General features: G+C 37.6%; 1 protein-coding gene across 1 annotated transcript in view; it reads left to right on the top strand.

Moving 5' to 3' along the window:
- The window catches only part of Prkar2b (protein kinase cAMP-dependent type II regulatory subunit beta), an 83,656-nt gene extending 61,087 nt beyond the window's left edge, over positions 1-22,569 (top strand). The window contains exons 5-11 of the mRNA XM_069996239.1: positions 4,735-4,841; positions 7,313-7,466; positions 12,413-12,514; positions 14,552-14,626; positions 17,645-17,710; positions 18,189-18,333; positions 20,709-22,569. Coding sequence (XP_069852340.1) covers positions 4,735-4,841; positions 7,313-7,466; positions 12,413-12,514; positions 14,552-14,626; positions 17,645-17,710; positions 18,189-18,333; positions 20,709-20,842 — 783 coding nt within the window. The 3' untranslated portion in view covers positions 20,843-22,569. The remainder of the gene's footprint in view (positions 1-4,734; positions 4,842-7,312; positions 7,467-12,412; positions 12,515-14,551; positions 14,627-17,644; positions 17,711-18,188; positions 18,334-20,708) is intronic.
- The last annotated feature ends 4,970 nt before the right edge of the window (positions 22,570-27,539 follow it).

The following is a 27,539-nucleotide window of genomic DNA, read 5'->3' as shown; positions in this document are numbered from 1 at the left end:
AGATATATCTATATATGTATTTTATTTAAATGAGGGGTAATATCTATATAGATAGATATATAAACTTACAGGTTGAGAATTGCAAAACTGATTGAAAACAAAAACAAATGAACTAAATATGGAGAGATATCCCATGATAATATGTAGAATCATCCACTATTGTCAAGATGTAAATTCTTCCCAATTAGATCTATAGATTCACTGCAATGACAATGAAGGTCCCAGCAAGTTACTTTGTAGATAGCAACACACTTATTCTAAAACTTACATATGGAACAGATAAATCTGGAGAGACAAAAGGCCCAGAATAGTCAGCACAATACTGAAGAAAAGTGAGAGGATTGATACTGATTTGAATACGGAGTGTGAAAGTATGCTAATTGAGACACTGTGATAATGACAGAAGTATGTAAATCTCTCAGTAGAACAGTCTCAGGCAGCTCCACAAACATAAATCAATCGCTGAAAAAGGAACAAACATCCTGTTTTTAACAAACAGTGCAGGAACAACTGAACATCACTCCAAAAAATGAATCTAGACATATCTTATTACCCCCCCCCCTGCACACAGCCAAATCAACTCAACATCTTACAGATCTAAGTGTAAGATACATAAAATGCCCAGAGGACAGTACAGGAGAGAAATCTAGATGATTTGGGATTTGGTGATGAGTTTTTTATTTTAGTTTGACACCAGAGACACAATCCATCATTAACAGAATGAAGAAATAATAAGAGACAGGGAGAAAATACTTGGGAAGGAGACATAAAAAAACAAAACAAAACTAAGAACTTATTAGAGAGAAAACTCTAGTTAAAAACACAGACCACAGACCTTAACTTCATTGAAGACAAGGAGCTAAACAGATGAAAAGATGCTTCACATAATGTCTCTTTGAGGAAAGGCTAATTAAAATAACAATGAGATATCCTATACCCCCTATTAGAATTATGGCTAAAATTCCAAACTGACCTTACCAGGTCTTCGCATTGTGCTAAAATCAGGCAGCATCAATCAACTCTGTGGTCTCACTGCTGGCAGAATTTGCTGCTACGGGCTTCCGTGGGACAAGTGAGAGTCCCAGCCTTTTCACAGTTGCCTCGTTCTTTAAAATATGAATATGCCAGAATATATTTATCCAGTGCCCAGTTATGTAAACATTAGTTTTATTTCTAATCTTTTGTAGTTAGGGGGATACAGTGAAGGGTACTGGCATATGTGTCCTTTTTCAGCTCTCTATAGAAGAACTCCCTAAAAAAGGAGTAGTGGGGGGAGGGTGTGCACATTTGAAATCTTACTAATCATTGTCCCGTTGCTATCTGTAGTTGGTTCCATTTTACCTTCTCCTCAGAAGCTTGTGTGATCTTCCTTGTAGTGTGCTGTTTGGACATTTGTATCTTTTAATCAGACAAATGAAAAATGGTTTGTCATTTTCAATCTTACATCTTTTCAGATTTTTAAGATATTCTGAAGCTTTGCAAATCTTTTGTCTTTAATGTTCTAAAAATAGTTCTTTTAGTATGGGGTGTTTGTTCATCAGTTGTGAAGGGCACTTTAGTGTGCCCTTTCAGTCTGAATACTATTCTTTGGTCTTAGTGCATCAATTCCAGCTCTCTTCGTTTCTTTCCTTTCTGTTTTCCATTATTTCAGTTTCTAGAACTCCTGTCTGTTCATCTTTCTATTCATTTTCTTTGTGGTTTTGTTTTTACTTTGTCTTCTTTTATTAAAAAACTATCAGTAGTGGTGGATACATTCCACTTTAACTTGTCAACCCCATAGTGTCCAACACCTAGAGAAAATTCTACTGCCAGTGTGGTCTTGAGTGGTAAGGTTGCTAATGATGTAACATGCCATCAGTGTAGCTGTGAACCTCTCTGATAGGGGTGTCGGTAGTGCCCTGTGTGCTTGTGAACCTAAAACTACTCTTTTAAGTAATTTTTTGGGGGGTACAGTCCTGGGGCCTGAACTCAGGACCTGGGTGCTGTCCCTGAGCATTTTTGCTCAAGGATAGCACTCTACCAGCTTGAGCCATAGCTCCACTTTTGGCTTCTTTGGTGTTTAATTGGAGACAAGAGTCTGCCAGACTATCCTGCCTGGTCTGTCTTTGAACCATGATCCTCAGATCTCAGCCTTCTGGTAGCTAGATGACAGGTGTGAGCCACCAGCACTCTGCAAAACACTATTCTAAGTAAAAAATTTTAAGGGAAACATTTGTTCAAAACACAGTCCCACAAAGTAATGAAATGAAATACAGGGAAATTTTTGGAAATCATATTAAATTTCCAAGCTACACCATTTTTCCTCTTTTCTTTTTCTAAATCCTCTGTGTGTGTGTGTGTGTGTGTGTGTGAGAGAGAGAGAGAGAGAGAGAGAGAGAGAGAGAGTAAAAGAGAGAGAGGGGGGTAGAGAAGTGGGGGGCAGAAAGAGAGACAGGTGGATATAGCTTCTTGAATATCTCCACGTGCACTAGTAGACATTTCTAGTAGACATTTTTTCTGTTCCTGACATCTCCATCTCTTACGGTGTTTGCCTGTTTTTCTTAGTCTTATAGGCTGCCAGAGGGGCAACGAAAAGCTGCTTTGGAGCTCTGCCCGCTGGTGCAGTGCTGGGCAGAGCTGGCAGGGAGCCGCTGTTAGGCTGGGAAGCCTGTCTCCTGCAGGTGGAAGTGTATTGTTGGGCACCCGCACTTACTGTGTCTCTTCTGATTCCCTGATTTGTTTCCTTTCTCTTTGACCTCTTGCTTCTGAAGAGTTGTATACACACATGGACACTAGGTGTTGTGTTCAGGGTAGAGGGATTTTTGACGGGAGCTGTCAACCCATCCCTGTGTGACTATATCATTTCATTTGTTCTGGGCTTTGAGTTCAGTCCCATCCTGAGGAACAGCATACTTCTTAGTCTAGAGCTTTCCGCTGCTAAGCAAGGCATGTTGGCCTCTCCACACTGCGGCCGCTGAGCCCCTGCCACCTTTACGTCACCTTTGCTCTGGAACTCTCATCTAGCCCTGCCTCCTCCCACATGCTCTGCTGTGTGGGCTCCTGTCTTCAACCTCTTGTACTAAAATGGAGATTCAAAGGGAGAAGAATCACATGGTATTTCACTCTATTTACCCAAAAGACTGCTTCAAACTGTATTTTCCACTTGACACCTCCACCCCAATCTGTTATCCATTCCTTATTTTGTGTCTAGTCATTGATTTTTGACCTGGCCAGTGATTTTGTAATCATAGAGAGCTCAGGACTTGCAGGTGGTGGAATTCGTAACCCTGCAAGCCCTAACTTAGCCGTTCCTGTTGCGTGCTGCTGTTTGCTCAGCTCCTCTCTCAAGTCTGTTCGGAGGTCACAATTCTGCCTGTTTTGGTCAGAGGAAAAATTTCTTTCATCTCGGTTTATTCTCATGAGCTGAACTTTAGCCTTAAGTTTTGTCACCCACACTTAAGCAGAATAAAAATTTTATATCATTGACATGGTTGTGGAATATAGTTTAGATGTTTCTGACAGATCTGCCCTGGAGAGGTAGATGGTTGCTTTTTGGCGAAAATCTTCATGACAAAGAATAGTGACAGAATATTTGCCAGTCATTTTTTGTTTGGCTCCCTTCTTATCTCCTTTTTTCCCTTCCTCCATCTCTCCCTCCCTCCCTAGCATATATTACTTGTACAAGGAGGATTTCCTTGTGATATTTCCACACATGTATTCATTGTCTCCTGATTAACTTCACCCTTGGACCATAGTCATCTTTATTTACCCTAATTGTAGCTAGTACTGCTAATATTCCTCTGTACCTCAAAAGAGACTGTTGTACTTTCTTGTTATGTATATTTTGTTTTACTGTGTAATAATTGCACCAAGGGATTTCACCATATTTCAGACATACATATATTTTTCTCAGAATAACCTCGGTATTTGCTGTCTCTTTCCCTGTTGATCAACAATTTTCACTGAGATTTCTTAATGACATCTTCATTCTTAGTTGCACTGTATTTAAAAATTATTCACCCTCCATTGCTCTTTTTCATCCCTCCTTCCCTTCATCCATCTAAACAATCCCAGAGCTAAGAGTCATGTTCTATGTATATATGTGTGTATGTATGTATGTATTATACATACATGTCCATGAATATGTATGTCTTTTAGGATTAGCTTCCACATATGAGTTAAAACATACGATTTTGCTTTTTTAAGTTTGGCTTATCTCCTTCATTCATTGCTTTTGTTATTTTTCTATTTTGTTCTATTTTGTTTTGAGTGTGGACTCCCTCCACCCCCCAAAAAAATAATACTGGACTCCAGATCTAACTTCACCAGGTATTTAAATAATTTCTATGAAATTTCTAAGAAAAACTAATGGGGAACTTTAAAAATGAATATAATACAAAGAAATTTGAAATCATTCTTTTCCATCCTTCTTGTTTTTAGTTGCTAAGATTATATTTCATAAGTTATGTGGTGGTTGAGTGGTTCATTTTTCATTTTAAAATGGTGATGGTTGCAAATGTTCTGAAATAGAGTAATTATAATTACTTTTATTCAAATACTGAATATGAGAATAAATATATAATCATCTCATTTGTCAGTGGTTAGGAAGACCGCACTGTGCATACACAAGACTTAATGGCAGTTATATTCCATTTCCTTGAGATCTTCCACAGAACCATAAAGGCTATTATGGTTACTTAAGAAAACATGTTTTAGATACACATAAAAATTGTATCTTCTCTTTTCAAAAAATAGGAACAGATGTCTCAAGTATTAGATGCCATGTTTGAAAAGTTGGTCAAAGAGGGAGAGCATGTGATTGATCAAGGTGATGATGGGGACAACTTTTACGTAATTGATAGGTAAGTTTTGTCCACCCTCACTACTGGCTTTATAGGAGCTTTTGTGTATGATCTTCGTGGTTACAAGTACTGTCAATCTGATCTCTGCTGTTGCTTCTTACTCTTAACGCTACATAACAGGCACTGTAAATATATTGTGAATACAGGTGGTAAGACCAGACTGGATCTTGCAAAGAGGCCTAGTTTATTTAAAAAAAAAAAAAAAGCTGCAGTCTGGGTTAGTCTATTAATCCCAGTTATTAAGATGAGCCTCCTCATTTGCCAACTTCTGCTTGAACTTGAAAGCCAAAGTGAGATATAACACTAGAATATTGTCCCAGTAGAACTCAATCTGTGCATTCATCCTTTTCAAAGCTCATGCTTAAAAGAGCTCATATATTTCAGAGGGTCTCAAGGAAAAAGCCAGTCAGTCCCCTCCTGCTTTGGCCTCATCCCATGTCAGCAGTGTGAGCAGTTTGTTATTATATTTTATATCATATTTATATTGTATTATTAAATTTGTCTTGTAAAGTCTAGAAATCTTATTAAATGGCACACAAATCATATTGAAAATCTAATTTCAGGAAACTTACATTATACTTTAATTCATCAAGAACAATGTGTCTTTTCTAATCAGTAGATGAGTTCTAAAACAGAACAGGGAGTACTATACACTGAGGATTTATTCTTAATGTAATTGAGAGTTGTGATTTGGGTTATTAACAACTTTCATCAATGCAACAGCTAAAATTTCACCCAGATATTTGTGTTTAATTGTAGGAAACCAGATATGATACCATATTACACTTGTTAAGTGGGTATTTTTGAATAAATAAATAGTATATTCTCTTTCAGTTAGACTCTACCCATAGATACACAGAAGTGACAAGACCTGGTTAAGGCCACCCAGACAGTCAGTGTAGAGCTCACCTCTTAGTCCAAGTCTCCTAGCATCCAGTCAGGCTCTGTCCATGGTTATACACTGCCTGAGGCTTCCCATGATCAAAGAAGACATCTATATAAAAAGCAGCACAGGGTATTCTAATAGACTTTAGACTGACAACATTTCAGCTCAACTTTTTTAAAAATTACTTTGTGTATTAGTTTTGTGAACAAAATGAAATGTTTTATTCTATTCAAAGTGGTAAATGTAGAAAACCATTTCAATGCAAAAATGTAAGTATGCAAAATGGAAGAATTTAATCTGTACTTGAAAAATAACTATCCATTGGACAAAGTCTAGGTAGCAGCCTTGAAATAGTCAATCTATGAATTATATTAAAAGCCCGTACTTTGCCTCTTTATTCATGACTCTCGTGTCTGCAGGCTTCTGCTGTGTTTCTTTACCATTCCTAATCAAAGCTATTCCTTTTTTTGGCTGCCACCTCTTCTGTCTGATAGGTTTAGCTCTTGTCTACCAGTACTCACATCTGTGAGTGATCTTTTTGTAAGAGAGATAGTTATACAAGCATATGGCCTAGGAGAGCTGGACTGCAGTTACAAGCAGAGTCTTTTGTGTGTGTGTCGGTCATGGGGCTTGAACTCTGGGCCTGGGCGCTGTCCCTCAGCTTTACAGCTTAAGGCAAGCGCTCTACCACTTGAGCCACAGCACCACTTCCGGTTTTCTGGTAGTTTATTGGAGATAGGAATCTCATGGACTTTTCTGCCCTGACTGGATTTGAACCATGATCCTTAGATCTCAGCCTCCTGATTAGCTAGGATTACATATGTGAGCCACCAGGGCCCGGCCAGAGTTATTTTTGCCTAGAAGAAAACCCAAAATATAAGTATAGAAAACTATTTAAAAAAAAAACAAAACAAACAGGGTCAGACATTCTGGGTCTAAGGTAAATGGTTAGAAAGTAAATATTTAGGTTTTGTGGTCCTGCCTATAGGTCTCTGTTGCAACAATTATTCCATTGTGTGTTTGTAGCTAACACCAGTCACAGAAAATGCATAAAGCCACACATTTATTTAATACTCCAATAGAACTTTATTTACAGATGCAAAAGCAGCTAGGATGGGGTTCAGCCCATGTCCCTAGTGAGTTATCTGGAGTGGTGACTAATCGAGTTGTTACAGCTTTATTCTCTTAAAAAAAAACCATTTTCTGTCTTCACAAAGATAAAACATGTTCACTTTAGAAACATCAGCACCTACATTACATGGTAAATATCCTTTTAGTCCCTCCTTGTTCTTATTGTCTTATTGTTAGTGTTTGACATGTATTCCTTCAGAGGACTTCCTCTTTGGTTGTAGCCTCAGATTGTCATCCTTTATTTAACCTTAAATTGTGATCGATTAGTTCCATTTTCCCCAGCAGAGCACACCCATGCCCCTCCTAGTTGGTATTCTCCACAGATCTACACATCCCCAGCCTTTTATTACTTGCTAGCAGTGGGGAGGGAGAGGCTCTTCTCTGAAATAATGCTCCATTGTAATTAGATTTTGCTTGAATTTCTTTTGCCTCTTAATTTCTGTATGTCCAACAGAGGAACATTTGATATTTATGTAAAATGTGATGGTGTTGGAAGATGTGTTGGTAACTATGATAATCGTGGGAGTTTTGGTGAACTGGCCTTAATGTACAATACACCCAGAGCAGCTACAATCACGGCTACCTCTCCCGGTGCTCTGTGGGGTTTGGTGAGTATATGTTAATTTGATCTGAATCTCATTATTTATAAGAACCATTATGACAATACACATGTAGATAGTGAATTTACTTGTAATATGTAGATTTATTTGGAATCATCAGTCATTAGGGAATTTATTAAGCAACTGATAGATGCTGAACATTTGGTCACTAAGACTTTGCTAAGTCCAAGTTTTCACAGCCTTTCATCCAATCAAGAGCCTGGGATCTCTTGGCCCTGGAGTATGATGCCAGATCCAAAATGTTCCTTATCTACTCTTTAAAACCACACACTCAGACTGGGTGCTGGTAGCTCATGCCTGTAATCCTACTCAGGAGGCTTGAGATCTGAGGATTGTGGTTTGAAGCCAGCCCAGGCAGGAAAGTCTGTGAGACTCTTATTTCCAATTAAGTTCCCAAAGAAGCCAGAAATGGAACTGTGGCTCAAGTGGTAGAGTGCTATTGAGCAAAATAACCTCAGGGACAGTGCCCAGGCCCTAAGTTCAAGCCTCAGAACCAGCACAAAACAAACAGAAGTCCCACAAATCCTGCATGGCCGTTTCTCAGGTAGTTCTCTGAAGTCAGTATTATAATCTGATGAAAGTCCTCCTCACAACATGGTCCTGTGGCAGTAGCCTCTGGGAACTGGTTAGAAATGCACATTCTGGAGCCCCACTGCTGATTCTAGCCTATGGATTGGAAATTAGAGGTGAGGCTCAGCAGTCTGTGCTTGAGGAAGCCCTCCAGGTGAGTCTGCATGCTAGAGTTTGAGAAACCACTAGAAACTGATTCTCTAAGTGGTATCAATTGATTGGTAACAGCTTTATATTTAACAGTTGTGCATACGTAAACAATACTTGGTACTAGGCTTCTTACTTGACTGTATGTCCGAATTACTTGCAGTATTTTTTTAATCCTCTTGCTTGGATCCATGACAGACTAATTTTATCAGAATCTCTGGCTGTGAGACCTAGATATTAATCTGAAAACCCAAAAGCTGATGTGTTCCAAAATGCAAAACTTTTTGAGCGTTGACATGCCTCCGTACCTGACCTCAGGTAACAGGTTATCATCATAGACACAGATGCATTACAAATACTATATAAAATTACAATACATGTTGTGATTTTGTATTGTAATACCATGGTATAAAAGAATACATACTGTAACATGTATAATAGTGTAGGCAAGATGTACAGGATATATGTGAAACAAATGGATTTTGTGTTGAGACTTGGGTCTCATACCTCAGGTGACTCATTATGTAAGTGTAAATATTCCTTCATCTGAGAAAAAAAATCTCAAATCCAAAACCATTACTTGACTCAAGCTTTTCATATAAGGGATGCTCAATCTATACCTTTAAATAAGTTTCTTAATTGTAGTGTTTCTATATGACTTAAAAGTTGGTTTGAAGACAATGATTAAAGACATATGGCCAATGGGGGTGGGGAAAGAGGTTCTTTTCGTATACAATAGCACAGTGCAAAGATTAATATGTTGCTAAGTCTTCTGGAAGGTTGTATTATGGATAGCGATTCTCAACTTCCATAAGCTTGTAGGTCCCCTGGGAATCTTGTAGACTCAAGGTGAGGCCTGTGATCTGCGTTTCTCATCAGCTTCTAGGTGCTGCCTGGTGCTTGCAATACATATGGTTGAAAACAGCCTACCCTGTAGTTTTGGTGTATGTTTCTTAGGTTATTTTTCCTAAATCACTCGGTAGAAGAAGTTGAACTGAATAGGAAGTTTGTTTAACTATCTCATTTCTAAGGACTGCGGTGTTACAGAAGTTACATATTATTCAACTCAGCATTTGACTCAGAAGTAGATTGAGCTGATAAAAATATCTCTTGATCTGAGAAACAAGATGTTTTACATTTGTTTTTTTTTATTAGAACCAGGCAGTTATTTAAAACATGATGAGTCACTTTTTTAAGTTGTAGGGGGAAAAAATGGAGCTGTTTTAGGTGGAAGGCAGCTCCTCAATCTGAAGTGTTTTTAAGGACTCTCGAAGATCTGAACACCCAAACTAGCAAAGCAAAACATATGTGAGCAGACCTGGGTTTATAAAAAGTGTTTACCCAGATAAATCTAGTCTCTACCATGATCTGTACTGTTAAGCAAGGTATAACTTAAAAATGTCGTCATTCCAATGGGGTTGCCAGTCTGGATTCGATTTGTCTCACACCAAGGAGACTTCTCTCATACAAGATCAATTATTTTCAGATTGGCCTCTTTGAATGTTGACAGTTTCTACCTTTGTTGAAACTTTTAGTTAGCCACTGTAGGATTTCCCACAGTATATAATACTTATGCTTCTAAGAAACAGTTACAGAGATTTTTGGGAATCTGTACATGTCATTAGAGTTTATAAAAGAAGGCTGTGTATGATATCACTGTGGGGTACATGTATAAGTGCAATAGCTTTTAAAAACAGTAATACCAATTAGAGTAATTCTGTAGTATTTCAAGCTAGCTTTTAAAAGCAACTTGCCTAACTAATCTCTTCTCAGGGAAAGTTGAGTAGGAATGAAAACTTTAAGGTCAACAAACTGGATCTCTGCCATGAAAGTGCAGGTGTAAAGATAAGCAACTCCCAAAAGTCCTTTATTTAGTAATCTCATTCTGTAAATACCACTTGGTTACTGTTAGCTGTGAGAGGTTTGCTGGTCTACATGACTGAGCTCAAGATTCAGAGGTTATTATTGAAATGACTATGATTAAAGCTTTGAAATTGGACTGAGTTTTTTGTTTGTTTGAGTTTACAGCAGGTACAAAGAGGTGAGCCATTAATAATAGAAAATTATTCCTGAGAGATAGAACTCATATTCTATCATGCAGACTTGGGTCTTTATTTTGCAGCCAGCTCTGTCCTAAGATGGTCTTGGTTCTCTTATGTGTGAGAATCACTTGGGAACTTTTATAGGATATAGATTCTTAAGCTAGACATGGAATCTGAGAAATTACTACAGCAGATTTTGATGCAGAGTGAGGCTTGGAAATAAGTTCAATACTTTTGTGCATTATCTTGTAAAATTCACTCACTCCTTAAAAAAATTAAGAGTATAAATCCAAATTCTAGGCAATTTGAAAGTAATAAATTGGGGAACAGGGTGTTTAACTTCCTAATGTCCTAGTCTGGCTAGATAGGACACAGACTGCTGTGAGATGGGTGGCTTCAACAACAAAACATTTGTTTCTCACAGTTCTGGAGGTGGGAAGGGCCAAGACAGAGGTCCCGAGACCTTTGTCCCCAGTTGTTGGAGGCTTTTTTATTGTGTGTACATGGCCATTTTGCTGTCCCCACTAGGTAGAAGTGGCAGGGCAGTCTCCAGGGCATCTTAAGGGTACTAATCCCGTTCATGAGGACTCTACATACGGGACCTCATCACCTCCTGAAGGCCCATCTCAGTACTGTCACCTGGGGGATTGAGTTTCAGCATCAAATGAATTGGGGGAGGGGGCATTGAGCCCATCAGACCTTGGTATTTTCACAACTTCACTGTATTTTTTTCTCCATCATAACAGTACATTTAAGTTCAGCGTTCATATATTGGTGTAGTAACTTTTAATTAAGTAATAATACTATCTCAATTAAAAATTTTAATAATGGTATAATTGTCTGCCAATGGAAAACTATGTGATTATAATTAGGGAGCATTCATTTAAGATTTAAAATAATAGTGAATTTTTTTCTTTTTCTTTCTTTCTTTCTTTCCTTCCTTCCTCTTTCTTTCTTTCTTTCTTTCTTTCTTTCTTTCTTTCCTTCCTTCCTTCCTTCCTTCCTTCCTTCCTCTTTCTTTCTTTCTTTTCTTTCTTTCTTTCTTTCTTTCTTTCTTTCTTTCTTTCTTTCTTTCTTTCTTTCTTTCTTTCTTTCTTTCTTTCTTTCTTTCTTTCTTTTTCTTTCTTTCTTTCTTTTTGTCTGCTAGTCCTTGGGTTTGAACTCAAGGCTTATGCACTATCCTTGAGGGTTTTTGTTTTGTTTTTTTACTCAAGGCTAGAGCTCTACCTCTTAAGCCAATTTCCTTTCCATCTTTTTGGTGGTTGATTGGAGTTAAGAACCTTAGGAACTTTCCTGCGAGGGCTGGCTTTGAACTGCCATCATCAGATCTCAGCCTTCTGTGGAGCTAGGATTACAAGTGTGAGCCACCAGTGCCCAGCCAAAATAAATACTTTAGGTGAATAATTTTTGAGTTCTTGTCCTTAGAAATTTCTCCACTTCAGTTCACTTCTGCATCTTTGAGATCTTGGGACCCAGTAGACATAATAAGAGGATTTTAAGCCCTCAACATTGTAAAGTCTGGAAGAAGACCTTAATCAAGAAAATGTAGTTCCTCTGTGCCTTCACATGTTCAGAAGAAAATTCTGACATGATGTAGATATGAAGAAGAACCCAGTATACATAATTTTCAAGATTTCTGACAGTGTGATTTTGTGATTTTTTTTTCTTGTAATGTTTCATGTAGTTTTTACTGGAGGAAACACATCATGACCACTATATTTATGTGCAAGTCTTTGAGTATGACTGAAATAAATATTTAACAAAGCAGTGTTACTATGAGGAATGCACACTGAGGTTTTCTTTCTACTTAGTTTTTTATAGAAATGCTGGTCATGTCCTACATAACTGGTTTTGTAACCTAGAGCCGCCATTCACAGTAAACACAGGTCTGGTCTGTATTTTTAATGGTCTGATAGCGCCTCCTTGTGGGTATAGCGTCACATAATGGTCGGATTTCTGTTAATAAAAATCAACTGACACTTCCTAAAAAAGGCTAAATTATTTTACATGATTCTATATTTTGTGAAATGAGTTGAATTAAAACTATAAAGATGTTGATCTTTTGCTTCACAATCTTGTTATTGTTGATTCCCTGTGAGAAAACTGTTTTGTTCAGACTTCTTTTCCTCCAAGAGCCTGTATTTTAAGTCTTTGTATTTGATATTATACCTTTAGGACAGGGTAACCTTCAGGAGAATAATTGTCAAAAACAATGCCAAAAAGAGAAAAATGTATGAAAGCTTTATTGAGTCACTGCCATTCCTTAAATCATTGGAGGTAAGTACATGTTTACTCTGTTCTGCCTTGAAAGCTTGTTTTGCTATCAAGAGTTCGTTCTACAGAAAAGTTTTCTTAATTAAAATTGATCATTATTTTCAAGCTAAAAGAATAAATGGTGGTGCTGTGTTAATAACTCATGTATTTCTTTTACTTCCTTATAAGTGCTTTTGCTTTTTGTTACTTAGTACAAGATCCATAGCAAATTTGTATGTGGTTTATAACTAGTAGTAGACTTAAAACAATGATGTCAATGTCTGCTGGAGCTACTTAGTTACATGTTACAGGGGGGAGTTATTTAGTTATCTAAACACAACTTCCTGTTTTTCTTCTCTTTCTTTCTTTTTCTCTTCCTTTCTTTTCTGTTCTTCTTTTTTGGCATGGGAATTGGAGCTTGAATTCAGGGACAGAGTGCTTTTTTCTTTTTCTTTTTTTTTCTTCTCAAGGCTGGTGCTATACTACTTGAGCCATACCTCCACTTATGCTTTTTGTTGGTTAATTGGAGATAAGAGTCACGGCTTTTTCTGCTTTGACTGTCTTTGAACTGCAATCCTAGCTCTCAGCCCTAAGTAGCTAGGATTACAGCCAGAGCCACTGGCACCAAACTTTGTCAATCCCGGTTTACTCTTCTTTCCTCTTTACATTTGTATTCAAAGGCTCTGGCTATCTTTTCTCAAGCTACACTTTAACTTGGTGAACTTGTCAAATCCTGTGCATAAATACTGGTACCTCCTACAATCAGACATCATTCTCAACTGCTTATTTAATGTCTCCTGTCACATCTCATAAACATTTCAAAATTAACTCACACCAAACCTCCTCCTCAGTTTTCTTCCCTATCACAGTAGTTGGCAACAACATTCTTCCAGTGTTTCAGGCCAGAAACCTTGCATTTACCACTTATTTGGCTGTTTGCCCCTCCCATTCCTACCTGCCAGTAATGTTCCCTGCCCTGTCTTCAAGACACTTCCAGCGTCTGGTCTTTTCCTACTAACATCACCAGTATCACCTCCTGTCTGAGCTGTCATCACCTCTTGCCTGAATTGTACCAGATACCCCAGAATCCTTTTTAAGTGTTGATTATGGCAGTCACGTGTTTAAGATCCTGCTCACAGGTCTCTAAGGCACTGTAGTGAGGGGTGTTCCCTCCCTGTACCCTCTTACCCCATTTCCTACAGTTCCATACTGGTCCTACTCTAGTCACACCAGCTTCTTCCTGTTTCTCAATTTCAAACCTGTGTGCTTTGCCATCTGCCTAAATATTCTCTTGAACAATCCCTGCCTCATTCCCTCATTGCCTCTAGTTTTTAGCCCAGATGTCTTCTGAATTAAGACCAGCTGCTAGAGTTTTATCTTTGAAGGAATAAACTTATGAGAGTTGTTGGCCTAAAAATCCAGCTTTACCTGTCATACCTCATTGTTAAACTCTGTTGTCTAGACAGTGTAGTCTTATACATGAAACATGTTGAAAGTAATTAGAGAAGGGCACAGTATGTGCCTACAAAGGTCTTATAAAGTGGCAAATGTCAACACAGTGGTGTTTTTCCTTTCTAATGCCCCTTTTGAGTTGTGAGTTTATGCCTGGTAGGATTTTGGCCTCATTACAGAATGCATGTTAGACAGCTGAGCTTCGCCAGCAATGCTATCTCCTTAAATAGAAATAGTTCAGGGGTGGAAACCCAACCCTTGCAGAGCTAGGCAAGTTGACATAAAGACAGAAAGCAAGCCAGGAAGGGACTATGACGAACTAGAGACCATGTGCTCCATCTAAAGAAACAGCTGCCATTACCACAGCTTTGTTGTTGCCATTTGGAAATTTGGGCTGGGGTTGCTGAGTTGTCTTATAATTTGAGGGAGGCTGGAAATAACAAAAATTTTACTTCAAAATGCTAACAGTTAAGTAATGTAGCAATCAAATATACAGCTCACATACTGCTTAATTTATTAGCCTATAGGCTACCATGTTTTAATCTACAAACTAGGTAGATTACCCAGCTAGTCCATTTCTTTTTAATAACCGTTATTTTTTCCTTGTAGGTTTCAGAACGCCTGAAAGTGGTAGATGTGATAGGCACCAAAGTTTACAATGATGGAGAACAAATCATTGCTCAGGTATTTGTAAATGTAATTCAGTTAAAGGTTTTTATTAATATGTAGCAGTGGAGAAACTATTATTCTATCAGATGATCTATTAAAATGGTTTAGTTTACAGCCATTAAACTATTTAAATATTTTTGTTTATGGGCAGGGAATATGGCTTAGTGGTAGAATGCTTGTCTAGCATGCATGAGGCCCTGGGTTTGATTCCTCAGTACCATATAAACAGAAAAGGCTGGAAGTGGTGTTGTGGTTCAAGTGGTAGAGTACTAGCCTTGAGTAAAAGAAGGTCAGGGACAGTGCCCAGGCCCTGACTTCAAGTCTCAGGAATGACAAAAGAAATATTGTTTATATAACCCTAAACCCTCAACTGGCTTTCTTCATCATTTTGTAATATGTGACATGAAATTTATTTTTACATAATAAGCTGTCAATTATAAGAGGAAATCAGTGGATGGTCCATGAGGTAACAAAACCCACAAGTCCATTAGGAGATTCTGCAGAGGTCAGCATGACTGCTCCATGAGGAAACTCCCAAGGCTGCTGCTAGACAACATTCACCAAGGAGACACAGTACCCCATTTCCTCTATGGCTTCCAAGCACAAAATGTGCTCACTAAGCCTGTTCTTGAACCCCTGATGCTTTTCTAAAATCCCCATTGGAACCAAGGGTATTACATACCTCCATGGTCCAAAGGGCTGCCAAAGTAGGAGTTATGAAAGTTGGAATTCACAGGTAAAGCAGGAGAGTTTAGAAGTATAAGTACGTATCAAATGAACTTCCAATAGATAATGTAGTCTTTATATCATAATATTACAGTGTATTATCTGAATTATTGCTTCTTTATCTGGGAAATGGGAGTCAAGATCTGTGGCAGTGAGGAAAAACATCATTGTCTAGAAGGCACATAAGTAAATCTCTCAACCAGCCACATGTGTATGTGTGTCTCCATTTCTGTATATGCTCGTGTATATATATATATATATATATATATATATATATATATATATATATATATATGGATTAGAGCAGTCAGGAAGAATGGGCTATGGTTATATCATAGGAACTATCATATAGTCAAGTACAGAGCACTTCTTAAATGCTTGTGTTTATTTGCTAAGCATGTGTGCTACCACCCAGTTACACCCCCCTAGTCTCTTAAAATACTGTTTATATAAAACCTTTTAATTTTGAAACATAGATGGACAAGAAGTTGGAAAAATAGATCTGACGGTTCCCAAGCACTTTTCACCTAGTTCTCCAGTGCATCTTGCATCACTGTTGTACAATACCAAAACCAGGACATTGACATTGACACCGCCTACAAACTTCATTTAGATGTCTCCACTTTTACAGACATTTGGAGCACATTTACACAACAGCCAATAGACCTATTATGACTTATAACACTTGGAAATTCAGCATGAAGCTTTTATAAAAACTTGATAGAGAGCCAGGCACCAGTAGCGCCTGTACTCCTAGCTATGCAGGAGAGTAAGATCTGAGAGTCATGGTTTGAAGCAAGCCTGGGCAGAAAAGTCCCTGTGAGACTCTTAACTCTGATTGATTATTCAAAAATTGGAAGTGGGGCTGTGGCTCAAAGTGGTAGAGCACTAACCTTGAGGAAAACCTCAGAGACAGCACCCAGGCCCTGAGTTCAAGCCCCACAACTGAGTTTTTTTTTTAATTAAAAAATAAACGACAGAAAAATGGAGGAGGAAACTGAGAGTATAGCTGTGATTGAATGTGTTTAGCATGCATGAGGCCCTAGCATTAAAATAAAGAGATGCTGTATTTAATAATTAAAGGTATTTGTGTATAGTTTGTTACTTTTAAGCTTTTGTAAATATGTGTATGTACTAAATTTTAGAAATCTAGAGTCATCATTTATTTTTATGAGACAAATCTGTAAGGAATTTTTTTGTTTTTATGTTTGTTTTTGTTTTTCTGTACTGGTGGAAGACCCAAAGCCTGGGCAGGATAATTGTGATATAATAGATGCTAAGTTTTTTATTTATACTAGAGTTTTGAAATACCCATTTTTTCCTAGAGTCTGTCTGAGAGGCCAAGTTTTAAAATCTATCTTTTCACATAGAATACTGCTTATTTTTTTTAAAAGAACCATTAGAGGGTCTGGGATGGTGTCTCAGTGGTAGAGTGCTTGCCTTGCATACATGAGGTCCTGATTTTGATTCCTCAGCACCACACAAGCAGAAAAAGCCGGAAGTGGCGCTGTGGCTCAAGTGGTAGAGCGTTAGCCTTGAGCTGAAGAGCTGAGGAACAGTGTCCAGGCCCAGAGTTCTGGCCCCACAACCGGGAGGGGGGTTGGGGGGCGGAAGAACCATTAGAAATTAAGGCAGAATTTTTGCAAAGCAAAATCAAGAATTGCATATGTGGTTAGAAATGGGACCACTCTTTAGGATTATAGGTCTTTTCAAAGACTGTTGGTGGATAGTCAATATTCTGGCACCTCAGAGTTTAGTCCTTAACTGCAGTAAAAACTTCAAGGCCCACATCTATACTACTCAAGACTCCAGACTTCCAAGGCCTGCATCTACAACTCCTAATATACCTGGCTGGTTGCTTTCTGCTCTTTTGAGTCCATGGCTACCATAGGTTACCATACCAGTGCTTGTTACTTTTGGGGGACATAGCAGGGCTCAGGAATCAGGGATATACTCCTAACAGGGGAGATGCTGCCAGGATAGGAAGCAAAGTGTTGTTGCCAGTTCAAACTACATACAATGTTACCCTGGCCAGAATCTGAGGGAGGTTCTTACCCTAGTGTTATTTGCCATATTTTCTTAGCTTTTAGCAGACATGTTGCGGTAAAGACTATATTATTTCAAATAATTTTACAAATAAAACTGTTAATATAATTAGAATCCTAACCTCTTAAATCAGAGAAGGAAATAGACTCTTCACCTGGGTATCACTTTTCGGGCTGATTTCAAGAACATGATTTCAGGATCGCTGTCAAATTTGCATTTTCACCATTGTTTTTGGTTGTTCTGTGTTTTTTTTTCTCATAGGGAGATTTGGCTGATTCTTTTTTTATTGTAGAATCTGGAGAAGTGAAAATTACTATGAAAAGAAAGGTAAGTATTCTTAAGTCCACCTAATATTAGTAAGCAACAAAATAGATTTTCTTTGTTTCTTAGACTAAGCTTAACTTCTCTTTTCATAAGTGGAGTAAAAGCTACTGTTTTTAAGCTGGGCACTGATGGTTTATATCTATAATCCTAGCTACTCAGGAGACCAAGATCTGAGGATCATGGTTCAAAGCCAACCCTAGCAGACAAGTCCATGAGACTCCTATCTGTAATTAACCAGCAAAAAGCTAGAACTAGAGGTGTGGATCAAGTGGAAGGATGCAAGAAATCAGCAAAACAGTAGAGTGAGGAATTGCACGGAATGCAAGGCCAGGATTTCAGGCCACAGTATCTACACAGACACACACACAGACACACACACAGACACACACACACACACAGACACACACACACACACACACACACACACACACAACCACACATACACACATACACACCCTCATATTTTTCCTTACCTCTACAGGGTAAATCAGAAGTAGAGGAGAACGGGAATGGTGCTGTAGAAATCGCCCGATGTTCTCGGGGACAGTACTTTGGGGAGCTTGCCTTGGTAACAAACAAACCCCGAGCAGCTTCTGCGCATGCCATTGGAACTGTGAAGTGTTTAGGTAAGGATTGAAACAGTGGTCACTGTCTTCAGTTTATGTGTTCATATTCCATGGATCACGTTGATTGGGTTCACAAGAACTATGCTCCCCAAGAAGAGACCAAAGTTAGGACTTGTGGCATTATATGTTTCTGAGAACTGTTTTTCTTTAAGAAGTTTTATGTCCATCTTGTTTTATATGTGTATGAATGCATTTAATAATTGAAATAATTCCAAGTACCAGTTTTCTATGTAAAATGTCAAATAAATAACATGTGCTATGTTCTTCAAAAGACAAGATTAAGGTAATGTTTTTGTAAAGTCCCTTCATAAGCACTGGAGTGAAATTGAATACACATGGGCAAGCACAGAGACCCAGAGTCCGGCTTGTTGAAGACTCCAGTGTCTGCTGTTCAGCTGTTTATTACTTTCTTTTACCAAAAGAGCGTGGCAGAAATGCTGTTTTCACCTGGAAGACATATTTATGTATCTGATTTTGGGACAAATCATTTGTCTTGGTAATGAAAAATGTAATTCAGCAAATGGTTGTTTATTACTTTCTTTTACCAAAAGAGCGTGGCAGAAATGCTGTTTTCAACTGGAAGACATATTTATGTATCTGATTTTGGGACAAATCATTTGTCTTGGTAATGAAAAATGTAATTCAGCAAATGGGCATATGGCATTTTCAATAAAACAAATCCCACAGTAATTAGCCTCTCCAGGCTCTTCACCCATAATTCAACAAGATTAACTTAGTTGCAATGTTCTTAAAATTTGCAAAGATCTCCAGAATTAACTTCTTAGAGTGGCCAGTTTTAAAAAGGTTTTAAATAAGTATAATATACTTGGTGAAGACTTAGGGACTGACAGGCAATTTTCCCTCAGAAGAGCTAGTACAAGTAACAATGATGGCAGTGAAATTATCTTGATACTTACCCACATATTAAAAAGAACCTGAGGAATATAGAAAATATTGGAAAAAGTAAGATTTGTCCACACCATGACCACCACTTTGTAATTGTTACTAATTGCTTTTTGCTTTCATTTATATAGATTTTCTGTTTTGAAAAGTTTTGTAAGCTAGGCGCCATTGGCTTACCTATAATCTAGCCACTCAGGAGGCTGAGACTGGGAAGGAAAGTCTGTGAGACAATTTATCTCCAACTACCTACCTTGCCTTGGGCAAAAAAAGCTCAGGGATAGCACATAGGCCCTGAATTCAACCCCTAGGACTGACTGGCACCAAAGACAAAAATTGTAAACAATTTTGCTCAACCAATTATAGCCTATAGAAATTTCCTTATCAACATTCCTTTCCTAACATTGTTAGGTAAATACGTACATCATAAATTACTTGATGTCCTCTGGAAAACATTTTGTGGATTTCGACTATGTACTTATGCATATACACATGTGTGTGTCAGTGTATGTGCATGTGCACACATGCACACACATATAGATGACCTTTCCACAGATAAGATTTTTCTTAAAATGGACTTCAGAAGCAGGTTTTTTGCTAATTTTTGATACACACTTTGTACTGGTTTACATGCTGCCAGAAGGGTAAGATTGCCCATTCACCCCATCCTTATAAATTACCTTTTTAACTTTGATGGGCAAAAGGATTTTAGTCTATGAAAGACAGTACATATATAAATTCAGTTTTAAAATGCACAGGACAGGCAAGCAAAGTGATAAATACCATATATTTATAGTAGACAAAGCAGTGTATTGACTGCCATCTTGAATTGTATAGAAAGTATTTGAATAAGAGAGTTAAGTTTTATGAAAATTTAACTCTGAGAATAGGAAACATTCCCTTGCCACTTTGGGGTGTTTCTATGACTATAGACATCAAAATTATTTTTTTGATGATGGTCCTGGGGCTTGAACTCAGGGCCAGGATACTGTCCCTGAGCTTTTGTGTTCAAGGCTACTGCTCTACTACTTGAGCCACAGCATCAGTTCTGGGTTTTTTTGGTAGTTAATTGGAGATGAGTCTCATGGACTTTTCCTGCCCAGGCTTTGAACCATGAACCTCAGATCTCAGCCTCCTGAGTAGCTAGGACTATAGGTGTGAGCCACTGGCACTTGGCCAAAGTTTATTTTTAAAAGTTCCCATATCCTAGTATCAGCCCTCCTGCCACCTTGGCTTTTCTTACCATCTGCCAAAGGACCTGAGAATGGCTGAGGGTGGCCCCGTATGCTTCTTTTTTGAGGTAGATTATTAATTTTTAATGTTTTTCTTTTATTTTACAATATTTACAACTAAAAATACTTTGCACTATTGATGTGCCACAATTGCTATATGATAATGGATGATGATAGTAGAATGGATATTCTGACTGAGCTTTTAATATTGCAAATATTAAATTTATTCTTTCCTTATCATAGCCATGGATGTGCAAGCATTTGAAAGGCTTTTGGGACCTTGCATGGAAATTATGAAAAGGAACATCGCCACCTATGAAGAGCAGTTAGTTGCCCTGTTTGGAACAAACATGGATATTGTTGAACCCACTGCATGAAGCAAAAGTATGAAGCAAGAAGACCTATAGTGAAAAATTAACACAGTAGTGGTTAGTCCACTGAGGATGTGTTTGTGTAGATGCCAAGCATTTTCTGTGATTTCAGGTTTTTTCCTTTTTTTACATTTACAATGTATCTGTAAACAGTAGTGATTTAATAATCAATAGGCTTTAACATCACTTTCTAATGAGTAGTTCATAAAAAAAACATATTGATAAAATGACTTTCTATTCCACAAAATTTGACTGAAAGTTTTATTCCGATGATTGTAATATATTGAAAGAATTCATGTTTAAGAAGATTAAAAGACATTATTATAGGCAATATGTGTTTGACTTACTCAAGTTGATACCCACCCGTGACTGTGCCCATGTTGGAGGGAACTTGGCAATGACTCATGCTGCCCAGCATGGCATCGCATTCTTTTTATAACTCATTACGTATAGCAAAGTTTCAATCATTCTCATTTTAAAGTTTTTTCTGGCTTGATAAGTTATGTGTTGGCCTTGGTCTATTGGTAAAATGGTATGAAACATATGCAATTTTTAAATTTTTTATATTTTTGCAATAAAGTACATTTTGACTTCTTGGCATAATGTCAGTAACATACTCCAGTAGTTTTAAGGACTGGCAATTTAGTCATGATAATAGGTAGATGAAAGATAATGTATATCTTGCTTCTTTTCTTCATTCTGTATCTCCCGTATTCTCTAGCTTTAGAAGCTTGATTTGGACAATGAGTCCAAAGACTTGGAGTCTTCTCTTCAAAGCTTAAACTTGTTAAATCTGACATTTTTCATCTTCTAAAAGGTCTTATACTTAACATATCTCTATGCCCACAGATACTTCTGTGTTCCTCAGCAGGCCTAAGTGGCACTGTCTCTGGCACACGTGTGCCCATGTTTTTCTGTTCTCTGGCTGCCAACTGCAGTGTCACTCATTGATAGCCCATAAGGTTTGGTTGGCCTTTTACTCATGAAAAACTTGTTGACAGTAGTAGAAATAATTTTTCTAAGCTATGTATATTAGTAAAAGGAATTGCTGTTATTCCACATACACCATAAGTATGGAAAACTTAAAATGTACTCATTGCATTTGACTGCTTATATGCTTATTCTGCCAAATAAAAGTGGATTTTAGTTTTATCCAACCAAAGCAATATACTCAACATGATTTTAGACCCTGTGACAAAATGTATAGACACATTAATTCGACCCATTGCTTTAAATGAGTAATTTCATTGTGGGAAACACATCTTAGAACATATTCAACATACAACCATTCACATGGGAAAAATTAATCTGTGGCTGTTTTGGTCTTATTAGAGAATGTTTATGGACTTATACCTGAAAATATGGCTAGATGTTAATTGGATAATGTATATACAACAAGTTAATGTAAACTAACTTCAGCCACATTTTAAGAGTATTTAACATTTTTACAAAATCTATTAGTAAAAGGGAAGTCTATATGAAGACTTGTTTTCTATTTTACATTTATTTGAAAAGTCATGTCTGTTAAGAAAAAACTCCAAGTTCCTAGTTCATCAATTTGTATTATTATTTTTTTGTTGTATAAGCTGATGGTTAACTATCCACAGAACAGTAAAAACATGCCTATTTAATAAAGAACTCTGACCAAGGCTGTAAATACCAATTATGTTATTTTCAGTATTGTTGGTTATATTTAAATTTTCCTTATAATAAAGCACACTTTTATAGTAAAACACTCTATCTGTTTTTAATACTTTTCCTCCCACTAATAGGACTTAGGTAGTACATAAATGTGATCAAGAGTGTGAGGCGATGTAATCCCCATAGCATAATGGCACAAGATTTTACACAAGAACAGGTTTGTCTATTAAGATTTTTAACTGTTAGTCATATGTGAGAGAAATAGTGTATGTTGTAGATTAATTTGGCTAAGGAGTTTATGTGTAAAATTAATTTGTTAAAATTAATTAAAACAGTCTATAAATCAAAAGTCCATACTACTTGGGATTTAAAAAAATTTTTTTTTTCCAGTTTCAACTTGGCCTCCCATTTGCTCAGCTTCTTGCTGGGCTGGTGCTCTGCCACTTAAGCTATACCTCATCCTGGCTTTTTTGTGGTTAATTTGAGATTGAGTCCAGGCAAGAAAGTCCGTGAGACTCTTGTCTCCAATTAACTACCCTAAAGCAGGAAGTAGGACAGAAGGCCTCTAGTGGTAGGGCTCCTGCACTGAGGGGAAAAGCTAAAGGACAGTGTCCAGGCCATGAGTTCAAGCCCCAGTTACTCCCCTATCTGCCCCCCCCCTAAAAAAAAATTGCAGCCAGTCACCTACCTACTGAGTAGGGTGAGTTCTGATGATAGCAGTTCAAAGACAAGCCTGAGCAGATAAATCTTTGGGATTCTTTATCTCCAAATAATGAACAAAAAGCCAGATGCGGAAGCATGGCTCATCTGAGTGAAGAGTGCCTGCCTAGCACATTTGAACCCGAGGTCAAGCCCCAATTACACCAAAGAAAAAATGCAGCATGCTTTCCCTTTCCAAAGAATCTCAAAAAACAAATATTTTTACTAACTTTTTGAAGAAAAATTATATTACAAGGATTAGATGACCTTCAACAATTTGAAAATAATATGTAGAGTTAGATGTATGGGTAAAGCCAAAGCTTTATAAAATATAAGAGGGAATTGCTCTATCAAAGTAAAATGTTAACCAAGGGAGAAAATAAGAGTTGTAGCTTTTGAAACTAAAAGTACTAAGAGTTACAGCCTGATGTTGAATATCACTGATTTAACAAAAAAAAAGGAAAACTTGAAATGAGATTTTGAGATAAACCTCCAGATACTTCTAAGGCAGCAAAAATGGTTGTGCAATAAAAACATACATAGCTGTTCATCTTCACACATACTTACAACTGTTACAAACATAATTATGAAAATGTCAGCAGTAAAGTACACCAGTTATTTACAGAGAAGACTTGTGTGCTCAACAAAACTCATGAAAATATAAATTGGTTCAATTTCTATACCAAGGGGAATCCATCATCAAAATTGTTAAAGTGAGTTGTTGGGATTAAAAGCTCTTGGTTTCTGGTCAAATTTTTGGCATGTTTCCAACTAATTAGCTTACTATAAAATTTGTATGATGTTTCTGAAGCAGAGTGAGACAATTTTGAGAGAACTTTTTATTAGTCCAACAAATTGCATCTGCATACTCAAGTCTATAAATCTAAAATTACCTTGAAAATTCAGAAGTATATCTCTTCTGTATATAGGAAAATTTGGAGATGCATGATAGGAATTAATTATAAAAAAATGAAATGCCACCTATATGGGAGGTTGTTTTCTTTAAACAGTTTTCTTGATATTTGTAGGCAAAACTGCCATGTGCTGATGGCTCATGCTTGTAATCCTAGATCTCAGGAAGCTGAGATCTGAGGTCTGAGATTCACAAGTTGAAGTCAGCCTGGGCAGAAAAGTCCATGACACTCATCTCCAATTAACCACCAAGAAGCTGGAAGTGGAGTTATGGCTCATGCAGTAAAATGCCATGCCAACCTTGAGTAAACAAGCAAAATGTAACATATGAAATACTTGAGTTTACACCAACTATATTACAGTAAGTTAATGTTTTCCTAAAAACTTAATCAGAAAATAAAAAAAGCTTTCTTCCAGGCACAAGGGAAAATTTAAGTACAAGTTGGAAGTAGACTCAAATCACAAAACTATATAAGGTCCTTGTAGCAACTTGGGACTACAATTTTGTAATGTTTTCTTTTTAGTGATGGAAAGTTTACAAACTAAAATTCTTGAAAGGCTTTATGAGCCATCAAAACCTTGTATTAATCTCTTCTAATTATTCAGTGTCCATGTTTGTTCTAATTGGATGCCTATCTTCTTGCTAAGTAGCAAGACAATCTCCAATTAACCAGCAAAAAGCTGGAACATGAGGCCTGGCTCACAAGGAAGAAGCACCAGCCTTGAGCAAAAGTCAGAGAAAAGGATGAAACATCTTTCTTCCCCCAAAAGACTGTTTCCTGAATTTCTTTCCTTAGACCTGGATGTCTTAAAGTCAGATGAGTATATTCAGATGTCTACTTAACCCTTGTGCTCATATTTCCTGGTTGCACAGCAAGCTTATACCATTTAAATTTGAACTCATCCTTTCCCATCCCCCTCAGTCTCCAAATTTATTCTAATATTTTCTGTTTCAATTACATCAGTATACCCCAGTTACACCAGAAGTCCAGCAATCATTCTTTTTTTTTTTTATTGTGAACATACTGTACAGAGGGGTTACAATTACATGGGCAAGATAATGAGTACATTTCCTATCAAGCATTGTAGCCTCCTCCTTTGTTTACCCTTCACATCCCTTCCCAGCCTCCCTCCCCCCCCCCCAAAGTTGTAAAGTTCGTTTTCGACATGACAAGTACCTGTATCCTTACTTAAACGACTTGTTTTCCCCTTCCCCTCCACAAATTATACCGACATCAAATACAGTGAAAGCAGGGGTTATACTGTGGGGGAGGGCCAGCAATCATTCTTGACTCCTTCCTTTTGAACCACTGATTCTTCCTCCTGGGACAGTGTTAAGACACCCACCTATCAGTCCACTTAAGAAAGCTCTTGCTTTAACAGTTATCTGAGCAAACTGTGAACATTAAGTTGTAAAACCAAGAGCCATATTGCTGCTCAGTTCTGAAATGATACTCATTAGCTCCCAGGCATTTCATTACAACTTGAGTTTATCTGATTAATTTTAACTAAGTTAATTATAAGAATTAATTTCCAAGTATAGTAAGCTATATTAAAAGAGATCTGTGAGAGTTTAAATTACCTACCGAGAGACTAAAATGTTTGGGCACTAACTGTTTTACACTATACCTACTCTACTCCCAAATTTTAGTATTTGAGTGATTTTATCTATTGAAAATTTGCACTCTGTGTGTGTGTGTGTGTGTGTGTGTGTGTGTGTGTGTGTGTGTGTGTGTGTGTGTGTGTCTGTGTGCACATGCGCGCACATGCACCCACCAATCCTGGGGCTTGAACTCAAGGTGTGGGATTCCCTAAGATTCTTTTGTTTAAGACTAGCATTCTGCCATTTGAGCCACAGCTCCACTTCAAGCTTTTAGGTGGTTATTTGGAGTAAGAGTCTCACAGACTTTCCTGTCCAGACTGGCTTCAAACCATGATCCTCAGATCTCAGCCTTGGATTACAGGCATGAGCCACTGACACCCAGCTTGTATAGTGATATTCTCAACCTTCAGGCAAACTTCATTATGCTGCTGCTACTTATGTTTTAGTCAAGTAGTCACTAGTAAGTTAGATATGGTGGAATCAAGGGAAATTGTTTAGTTTCATCTCTAAAGAGGTGAAATACATCCTAAATAGGATGTCTTAATTACTTATTTTTCTATCTTCAAAAAATTACAAGTTGGTATTTATGAAAAACTAAACTTAAAAAAAAAACTGCTGAAAGACATTTTCATTTGAGAAGGCAATTTCTTGTTTTGGTTTTTATTTTGGGTCCCTGAACTCGTGGGCCTGAACTCTGAGCCTGGGCGCTGCCCCTCAGCTCTTCAGCTCAAGGCTAGTGCTATACCACTTGAGCCACAGCACCACTTCCGGCTTGTTTTTTTGTTTTTGGGTGCTGAGGAATCGAACCCAGGGCCTCAAGCATGCAAGGCAAGCGCTTTACCACTGAGCCACCTTCCCAGCCCGAGAAGGCAATTTCTTGACATATCTTGGTAAAGATTTTATGCATGTATGTATATATTGTATTCATCACACTAATCAAGAAGAGGTGAACTGACTGAGGTGGGAAAAATGGCTCATACCTGTAATCCCACCTACTCAGGTAGTGGAGATCCTGAGGATGATCAAGGTTAGGGGCCACAATCCAGGCATGGTAGTATGCACACCTATGATCCCACATACCCAGGAGGCATAGTTAAGAGGATCACTATACAGGCCAGCTTAGGAAAAACATGAGACCCTACTCAAAAAATGAGTAAATCAATAAAAACTAGAGGTGTGACTGAAGTGGTAGAATGCCTGCCTTATAAACTGAGGACCCGAGTTCTTTTGGCAGTCACTTTATAAGATATAAACTCAAGTCTTTTATCCTTGGAAGTACTAGGCATTTTGGTGGAACTCTTTTGAATTATTTTTGGTTTGCTTTCTTTATCCCTTTTTGAATTATTTTGAGAAACAAAATGTTTGATTTCTATTTATAAATGGGCACAAGAAGGTTAAACCTTTCCTCACACAGTAGGGAGGAAGGACTATTTTATCCTTAACTTTCACTTCAGGGATTCCAATGGAGATCCCCTAAAGGAATAGGAGCTTTGGTTTCAACATATGGAGATTATTTTGGAATTCTTGATTTTTGTTACATGGTACTCAGGTAGATTTAAAACTCAAAAATGCAGGCAATTTTTAAAGAAATTAGCTAGCTATGATTTCAGCCTCTTTCCAAGTTAGCTTTAAGGGAATTTTACTAGTAAGTTTCCATCATCTCAGTTTTAAGCACGCAACTAGACAACTAAAGATACATAAACCTAAAGCATACCTTAAATGATTAAACACGTTAAACGGGAGGGGGAGCTTAATTATGCCATTGTAATGTGAATAGTTTTAAAAAATTATAGACCTGGCGCACCCAACTGTGACGAGCAGCCTCTTTTGAAGAGAAGGTCACTATAA

Source organism: Dipodomys merriami, unplaced genomic scaffold (genome assembly GCF_024711535.1).
Source record: "Dipodomys merriami isolate MVZ:Mamm:240054 unplaced genomic scaffold, mDipMer1.0.p SCAF_5, whole genome shotgun sequence".
NCBI classification, from domain to species: Eukaryota; Metazoa; Chordata; class Mammalia; order Rodentia; family Heteromyidae; genus Dipodomys; species Dipodomys merriami.
Note: the sequence above shows the minus strand (reverse complement) of the source record. Positions and strands in the feature narration are given on the sequence as shown.